Source organism: Nanorana parkeri, unplaced genomic scaffold, assembly GCF_000935625.1.
Source record: "Nanorana parkeri isolate BGI_ZX_2015 unplaced genomic scaffold, ASM93562v1 scaffold2994, whole genome shotgun sequence".
Classification (NCBI taxonomy): domain Eukaryota; kingdom Metazoa; phylum Chordata; class Amphibia; order Anura; family Dicroglossidae; genus Nanorana; species Nanorana parkeri.
In genome coordinates this window covers 23,060-32,961 of record NW_017309262.1, presented here as the reverse complement: position 1 = coordinate 32,961, position 9,902 = coordinate 23,060, and the positions used below count along the sequence as shown (strand labels likewise).

The following is a 9,902-nucleotide window of genomic DNA, read 5'->3' as shown; positions in this document are numbered from 1 at the left end:
GGGGGGACAATTGCTTACACATGGTTGGATGATTAAAGTCAGCAGAGCTTCATCTCAATTACTATTCTCATGCAAAGTGCAAATTCCCTTGAACAGCCTATATGCCTTTAGTAAATCAACCCCATAGCGTGGTCAGCAAGGTAACATTTGTTCACTTAAGTGCACTGGTTTATACTTTCAATAAATGTTCTTATGAGAAATAGTGGTAACTGCAGATTTAGAAGTTGTAGGAAATGTGCATCTTTATGGGTTTGTTCCACAGTTGCAGAAATTAGTGCTCATCATACTCTGGTTTCATACTGCTGTGTGCAGGCTGGCTATCACAATACAATGCTTTTCTTAGGGGAATACATAATACATAATTGTAGTCTGATCATATGAGTTAGAAAATATGTCAGCAACTTGTTTTTCACAATACAGTTTTCATTTCACATGTTTTGTCTATATGCACCTACGCATGTCTCATCCTGAAAGATATAAATAAGATTGTCTGAGTATGTGACGATGTTGTCAGACATATGTATGCATAAAATATTGCCTTTCAGTTACAATATTTAAAAAAAATGAATGTATAACACGCAGGTATTACTTCAACCATCACAGCTCTGTTTTATGTCATTTGCAATGGTAAAACACTACGTGGATGTGGACTATCCTCAGATACAGTGATGGTTATACAAAGTAAGACAACATAATGGGCAGCCTCACTGACCAACAGGGTAAATATGGTGGCGTAAGGGGCAAACAGCCGTATTTTAAATTCTTACCATCACAGTCTGCACATATTTAGTTTAACACCAAGATTTAGTATAAAGGGTAGATTCTATGAAACTGTGGTTGATAAAAACACTTTTATATGGATACTTCTCTGTATTCCAGGTACAGAGCAGTTGCATCCTGGAGCCGAGTGCAAGGCAATGGAATCCCACTTATCACAGCAGTTGAAATAATCTCCATCTGGGTTCTTTCATTTGTGCTGGCGATCCCTGAGGCAATTGGATTCGTCATGGTGCCCTTTGAATATCGGGGTGAAGAATTACGAACATGCATGTTTAATGCTACATCTCCTTTCATGGAAGTATGTATGATATGTTCTTGTTCTATGTGCAACCCTCTACATATACTTTTTGTATCAGGTAATAATTAATAAGAACCTGTAACACATAGCTGTATTCAAGGTGTTCTTAATTCTAAAGGGGAGGGACAATTAGATTTCACTTTGCTAAAGTAAGATGAGAAGATGGGTTTTTATTGGTTGCTAAACTAAAGAATTAGCACTCAAGTACTATGAACTCTTCACTGAGTAAGAATTACTTCTGTATGATGGTCACATGATTATTTCTTTCTCCCTGTCTTTTTTTCTTTCTTCACTTGCCCTGCCCTGCTCTTGTTGGTATATTAGCCTGTGTGAACCTTGTCATATCCTAAACATTTTCTACACTAACAATTAAAAATGTCATTCATCAATCTGAAAAATATAAATCTGCTTCTCTGTTCTTGTGCATTTCAAAAATTAAGCCCTAATTAGCCCTGTGCCACCCTACCCTTCAACAGTTCAATTCAAGAGCTTATAATGCCAACTCAATTTCTAGTTTTGCACTGTTGATTAGCAGGGAAAAGGCAAGCAGCTCCCTGCGAACAGAATATCTGATTTGACGATCACCACAGGTCCTTTCAAGCACACCTAGAAATCAGCGAGAGATATGCACCATCTAAAATCCAGCATTCTGAATTCTGGTCGATGAGGGTTTTGGCACTCTGCTCCTCAGCTTTGCACTTTGCATTGCTTTACCGAGTAAGCCCACTTGTGTTCCTTGATCCCCTAGCAGATATATAATATACTGTGTACATGGACTAAGTGTGCACACTGAAAATGTCAGTCTGAAAATGCGAACAGCTATTTATAAGTGGATAAGCTGAACATTTCCAGTAAATATAAAGTACTGATGGGTACTGATTTTCAATATCAGGGACATTTGATGTCTATTCTCTATATGATGACTACTCACTTTTACTTAAAAAGCACCAACTTATTCTACTGTACAATGGGAGGAACAACAGCCATAACAATACATGAAACATTTAAATCTGTTGAGCTATACGTTATAATGCAGGTTAGGTTAATAAAATATAAGGGCTATATGCAAGTTAAGTTAATATAATAATTAAAAAATATAATAACTATAATATAATGCACGTTAGGTTAATATAATATCAGAGCTACATGTCAGTTAAGTTGAGTTATATGCAAGTTCTCAACATTTAAACATATAGCGAGATGACTCCAAATTGTAATTTTTGTTTGACACTGCATGACAATTTTTATTTTTCATCCTCATGCATTATATATATCCAGTAAATATACCCATTTCATGATCAATGCACAGCTTACGGAACATTGTCAATGACTGTACTGTGTCTAGCTAACAGGCAATCATGAAAAATTTATTTTTTATTTAGCGACAGGAGAACTTGACATGGGAACTTAACAAGAGAAAAATTCCCAGAGGGAAAACCTCGGTTAGTCTTTTGATAATGCTGACATGCATATTATAAGAACAAATAAAAAATGACACACCAGTACAGTACAGATGCATGCACTGTATATTGTCAGAGTGAGACACTTCCTTGAAAATACTCAGTGATGTTCGTCTACCACGCCTTCATCTAAAAACATACCCCTAGAACAATGTGCTTTCATCTTCAGAGCAAGTCAACAGGGTTGGGGCTTTACAAGCTAAACTAACAAAGTACACATCACACTTGCTTGATGTCAGGAGTACTCATTTGTAGTGGTTTATTGGAAGCATGAAAGGTTAAATGCCTTTTCTTTGTAATGTTTATTAATATGAAAGAGCAGACATAAAAACAATGCTGTTGCCTTTCACAAGGGTGCTTTGAAATATTACTAACCACCCTACGTCTTATTTTTACTACATTGTAACACCTATAATTAAACATATACACTATCTTCAATCATTAGATTATGTAGTGCATATAGATAAGAAGATTTCCTATTTACAGAAACAGAATGGGAAGAAAAAGGGCATTTTTCTCAGATTTTTACTCTACTCTGATCATCTAGAATCAGAAATAACACTGGCAGTGTGTTAAATAGGTATGCATACACACCTTAGAACAGGAATAAAAACAAAGAATACATATCCAGACAGACATTAAAGCGGACCTCCTTTCACTAAAAACCACAGAAGTATGCAGCTCTGCATGCTGATATGAAATCATTTTACATTTATTAGCTACATAAACATATTTTTCTTTTAATTATAATTACTGTTTTTCCACTTCCTGGCATTAGTGATGTAGCAATGCCTCAGCATCACTATGCATTCTAGGAAGGTTACATCTGTAAACTGTAAAATCTTGCAAGATCTCAGGGAAAGGCATGTTTTCCCCCTGAAATGATGTGCATGGTCACATGTCCTAGTCACATGTGCCAGAAATCAGAGAAGTAAAGTGAGATGCATTAGTGAAAATGGCCACTGTTAGAAGAATGGAAAGGAAAGGAAAAGAAAAAAATGGTATTCAAAGAATAAAACTCTGGCAATTATCTATAAATATCCATTCATAGAGTGTCATTACTAAACATTTCTAAAGGTGCCTTTGTTGTCATTTTAAAGATAAGGGTGATGTTGCTCCTTTGAAAGGAATGACATGAAGAATTAAGACATTCAGAATAAAAAGAGAGAACTAGAACACACCCAAGCAGCTTCCCTCAGTTCTAATAAGTTTTCAGAACATAACATTTATCATCTTTACCCCATTGATCTGACAGTAGTGCACACCAGCCATGTAACTTGGGCAATTAACACATGTCCCAGGCTTCACCGCACCATAATGATTGGATTATGTAATTAGAACAGGGTAGTCTCACATACCTCTCATAACCTAACCTCTTCTCACCAATCAACACCTGCCTTGACACATCATATTGTGATTGAATTCATATTAGTGAGTTACCCATGTAGCTATAAAAGCTTGGGTATGCACCTGACACTCAATAGAACCAATGAAGCTGCTTGGATAAGTACCAAAACACCCTCAACATTAAAGAGCAAGTCCAACTGAATATGACTAACTACTACTAGCTATACCATGATCTGGATAAATGAGGACTTTCACACAGCTACATAGGCATGCAGGCATTGACAAGTTGGTAAAGTTGATAAAAGCTGTCCATTCACTGCTTGAATTTATGCCGAGTCAGCAGAATTTGAGCAATGTGTGGCCCGTCGGCACCCCTCCATTACACAAAAGTCAATTTGTTAATTGGCTTTTGTTGAAGGAGCCAACAGTAACTAGAGCCAATCAGCTACAGTCATTGTTTGGGCATTCTGACAGCGGCACACACGCCACTGTCAGAATACGAGGGGTTTCCTCCATCCATGCAATTTAGCATGGACTGGGAATCTGGCTTTTTATCTTGTTTAGGCTGTGGCGCTGAACAATAAAAAATGATAAGTGTATGGTCACCTTAATAGCTTATAGATGGTTTGAGTGGATAGTTTAGGCAGTAGGATACATTAGAGAGATTAGGCAAATCAATCTTCTTCTTATAGCAGCATATATGTTGGAAACAATGGATTCAGAATGGTGAGTAGCTGTTACCCATTTCTTTACTCTGCTTAGAAATAAATCCCTGAGTGTTTGTATCATTGGAGAGAGTTTTAAATGTATATTTACATTGACCTATGCACCGTTTTAACAAGAGCATGTTTAGTCATGATGTCCTAGCTGATTGTAACATTTATTGTTATTTGGTCCTATTACAGAAACACAGCTGCAACATGAATTTATTGTAAATCGGCACTATCTCTGTTTAAAATCTGTATCCTAGGCATCTAGGACTATCGCTGCGCACAAGGAAGCTTGCTTTAAATGCACACTTCCTTTTGAAAATTGTTAACATCTGGACCTGAGGGAAAAACAAAAGCACTTTTATTCTTTTCAATCAAGCCCTGATGTAAGATGAGAGGGCCACCCTTCTCAGTACCCATATTTAATCAGTCACAGGCTCTCCACATAAACTTCTTTCTTTCATTTATAGGGTTTGTATATGCAAGTACATTAGTCTCTTTTTCCAGTTATAATTTTTCTCGTTGTCTATATACAGGAATATAGTGTATGTGTGTTTGGAAATAGCTAAAATGGTTTGTTATAACAGAGTTATATGAAATGACAGGATCGTTGATTTCCCACATAAACATGTTATAAGTGAGCAGTGAAATTGACTAGGAATGTTGAGGGTAAAAAGAACAATAGGACTTTTGTAGCCTCTGATAAACTTAATCTCATAGTCTATCAATGCCCTGAAAGCAGCAACACTACATATACTCAGTAGGCTTACAAGATAAGCCTCTCTGACTTAATTAAGCACGAAGTGATCTTTGACCTCTATCAATTGAAGTGATAATTGAAGGAGAATTTCAGCATATGACTGAATAATATCAACTTCAATTTTAACTGCAACTCATTATTACAGTTATTTCAAGTGTATTCTATGACTGTATTCAGTCAACATATAGTAAAAATTCTTGACGGTAAAATCAAACCTTGCCAATAATAAGGCAGATAGCTCTTTCAGCCTGTAATATGATGGTAACTCTGACATTTTTGAGATATTCAAAACATAGGTAGTTTAGAATTCGTTACTGCGCATGTGTTATAATTCAACATCTTAGAGACTTATGCACAGCAGTTTCATTCCGCCAGAACTTTTCCAGCAGCCGCAAGACACATTACAAAGTGACGAGTCATTGTCAGGGTACTAGGGGGCTTACCTCTCCTCGGGGTGGCCATGTGCGGCGGGGGGGCCCGGGTTCCCCTTCCTGGCAGGACCCCTGGTACCAGGATTGTGGGTACGCATTCGTGACAAGTGCTCGTGCACGGTGGACAGGCTGTGCGCGCAGGCACGGGGAGATGCACGTAGTGCTCCTGTTACTGGTATCAGGTGGGATCCTTGCTGGGGGAGGTTCCTAGTCCCATGTCTCTGTCCATCGGAAGCCACCACCACGAAGAGATCACATGGGACATAGTACCGTCTCCATTGTTCCCAGTCATACTGGGCATACCCTGGCTCAGGAAGCACAACCCCCAAATCAACTGGACCACCGGACACGTCACATTCCGGTCCCCTTTCTGTTCCTCCCATGTCGTCCTGTCCGTTCCTGGCCCGCTGACGGCTCTTTCAGGTAATGTCCACGCGGCGGCCAAGGTCCGTGCATTCCATCGGGCTCACCCTGACCGTCCTTCCCAGGTTCGCGTCTGGAGGCCGCTCCTTGGTGGGGGGCTCTGTCAGGGTACTAGGGGGCTTACCTTTCCTCGGGGTGGCCATGTGCGGCGGGGGGCCCGGGTTCCCCTTCCTGGCAGGACCCCTGGTACCAGGATTGTGGGTACGCATTCGTGACAAGTGCGCGTGCACGGTGGACAGGCTGTGCGCGCAGGCACGGGGACATGCACGTAGTGCTCCTGTTACTGGTATCATGTGTGATCCTTGCTGGGGGAGGTTCCTAGCACACACCCTCTGCCCCTCTCTCGCCATTGGCTCCTGATGGAGAGGCTACCTGGTTGCCTCGGTAGCCGGGGAGTGGTCTCAATCCTCCACTGAGTATAAAAGCCCAGTCAGAGCCCTGGCTCATTGCTGAGTTATTCTATCCCTATGGTGTGATCTCCCAGCTCCCTGTGCCTTGAACCTGTCTTTATTCCTGAACCTCTGCTTGGACTCTTGATTACCGACCCTTTGGCTTACCCTTCCGTTACTGAAACTAGCTGCCTGCCTCGACCCGGATTGGACCTGACTATTCTTCTTGGATTTTCCCTGTGTACCACGACCTCGGACTTTGGCTTGCCGCCCCTGCCAAGGGGTTCCACTCACGGCCCAGCCGTACCCCCCTGACAGTCATGGAGCTACAACGAGAACGGTTGTCCTCATTATCATTTTCTGGACACGGGCCACATTTTCTGGGGTGACTGACGTAGTTTCTAAGATGTTGAATTTTAATACATGCGCAGTAAAGAATTCTAAACTATCTATGTTTTCAATATCTCAAAAATTTCAGATTTACCCTTGTATTCTGAAAGCCAGTTATCAACCCCTTAAGTAAGGCATGCACTAATTTAAATGCTTTTTACTGCAGAAATGTGGAACTGAAACCAAAATTTAGTCTTAAAAGTAATTTTTAGTGTTTCATATTAATTTTTTAATTTATTTCAAAATCTTTGGTATTTTTTGCATATTACATGTAAATGTGTCATACCTAACAAATGCAACTAGCAGATAGGAAACCATACACATACAGTAACTGCTTTGGGCAAGTTCAAAAACTGGACTGTTTAGAAACATAGCTCAACAGTAGGAAAGATCAGATTACACAGCCAATGAATTACTCAGAGGAGGGACACAACCCCACTCAACTATGGTTTAAGCTGGTTGTCAACAAGAATGTAAGCAGTGCTGTTTTGTTTTTTGTATTCATAGAATGTCCAGCATCCTCTGCAAACTGGGATGCACCCTCATCGATGCGCTCTGTATTCAAAGTTTTTTTTATGTAAAATAAAAAATATTATACAAATAAGTAAAAGGTAATACACAACACAATTTGTTCAATTTAAAAGTAAAGTATGATAGTTTTTCAAAAATTTTATTTTATGAACATTTCTATAAATAGACACACATTTATCACTGCTTTTGCCCTAATTCTTCTTCAATTTCCCTCTTGACTTAAGTCTTGGGTTGAGAACTTGCCAGTTTCAAACTAAATTAGCAGACAGCTGGTTGGAGTGAAGACTCCAAAATGTTAATACATACAGTTCAACTGTAACTGAATATGAAAAACATAGAATGCAAATAACATATCCGGTTATGGGGCAAAAGGCAACACGAGTCACTGTGAGATGTATTTGTTCTCTTTGTGAGACAACCAGATCATCTCTGTCTGAATGTTGTTGAAGTTCATCCCAACTGTATTGCATTCAGACAGAAATCTGGACCCCTTGTGTCTTTCGCATTGCGTTATCTTTTGGATCTGATAGTTTAGTTAGAATTTTGATCTAAATCTAATAAAATTGCTTAACTGAGAGAGCCAACATCTAAGAACGTATTTCTGTATTTCAGTATTACAAAGATGCAAAAGATTGGTGGCTGTTTGGCTTCTATTTCTGTGTACCCCTGGCATGTACTGGGGTTTTCTATACTCTAATGACGTGTGAGATGTTACACCAGAGGAAGGGAAGTCTCCGCATAGCATTGAGTGAGCACCTAAAACAGGTACGTAAAAACTGGACTGGGCTATGTCATTTTACATAACCCTTGTATATCATTACTGATGTTTATCTCTTATCTTAGCAGGAAAAACCTTGTCTTTTATCCTACACTCTGTATTGCATATTTCTCACTTTTACCTTCTCTGACAATAAACTGTCATTGTACATGTATGCTATATATTTCAAAGCTGAAAGATTTCAACTTTTGAACAGCTTAGAGAAAAACAATGTGTCTTTTTGACACTAGATGGAGCAAGGGAGCTCCTTATCTCCATCTAGAGGTCATAATGCATTATTACATTACATTCGACCTGAAAAGAAAAGAAACCAAGAATGTTCATCTTTACCTTGCACAGAACAAACATTCACAGAGATGTGCAGAGTGAATGACTCCGTGAATTGTTTATAATAGGACCCTAAGGATCTATTTACAGCTCAATCCTCAAAAATGCATACATCTGTAATATGCATTTTTAAAGAGTTCCTGTCACCACATCCTACCCTATGAACTCAGTATGGACAATCTGTATGAAATGTACTTATGCTAGCTCTCTATGCTGTAAAAATTTTAGCTTTCTAAGCAGAGATTTGGCAGCACTTCCGGGACTGCCCGGGTGTCAAACTTTTAGGCACTTGCATCATCACAGCAACATAGCAAACCTGCTGTCATTGCTTACTATGAGGCAGCAGGCAGCCCAGAAGTCTGAGGATCCAACACTGCAGAAAGTGGCAGAATTGCTGCACTGATATCTGAGCTTCATATTGTAGGAATATATTTAGTTCATAGAGTGGTGACAAGGTCTCTTTAAAGTGCGTCTAAACCCAAAAATAAAATGTGATATATTGCAGGTTACCAGGCCCTAGATCAGGGGTGGGCAACTCCAGCCCTACAGCTATTCTGGAACTACAAGTCCCATAAGGCATTGCAAATCTCTGCCAGCCACAGGCATGACTCCCAAAGACAGAGGCATGATGGGATTTGTAGATAAAGCACAGTTGGGGGGCCCAAGTTGCCCACCCGCCTCAGATGATCTGGCTGCATTAGTTTTCTTTTTTCAGGCTTTTTTCTTTATTCTCCCCTAGTAATCCTTAAAATAATACACTTCCTGGCCTACCATGGCTACACTCGTTCACTCCATTGCATCTATCGAGGGGGACATGGTTCCCACCCACGCTGAACTTCAAACATGTCTTGCTCTTTTTATCTCCATTACATAGGGGCTGGGGAGATTATTAGTTAACAGAAGGAAGAAAATATTGTTTGTGCTTTTAGTTCACTGCTTTTAGTTTTAGAACACTGCATTTGTGGCAAGATAAACAGGCATTTCCTGTACTTGCTGAAAATATCCTGGGCCTGTAGAAAAAGAAAACAAATGCAGCTAGTACACTGTATATTACCAGGACTTATAAGAAGTAATATATAATTTGTTTTGTTCATTGGTTTAGATATTCTTTAAAGTCTATCTTTAGACTTTAAAAAAAACCTCCCCTTGCAATGGAGCTACCCTTGTAAGCAATGCAAGGATGAACAGCTAGTTTTGCCTAGGGGGATTCTTTAAAGCAGATTAATTTGCCTGATCTGTGCTCCTGCTGCCTCCAGAACTGGCACCTGCATCTCCCCC

The 9,902-nt window shown here is 39.5% G+C and overlaps 1 protein-coding gene across 1 annotated transcript in view; it reads left to right on the top strand.

The window, feature by feature from the left end:
• Nucleotides 1–9,902, top strand: part of EDNRA (endothelin receptor type A) — a 58,823-nt gene that overhangs the window by 41,315 nt on the left and 7,606 nt on the right. The window contains exons 3-4 of the mRNA XM_018574485.1: nt 880–1,078; nt 8,132–8,284. Of these exons, the coding sequence (XP_018429987.1) occupies nt 880–1,078; nt 8,132–8,284 (352 nt within the window). The remainder of the gene's footprint in view (nt 1–879; nt 1,079–8,131; nt 8,285–9,902) is intronic.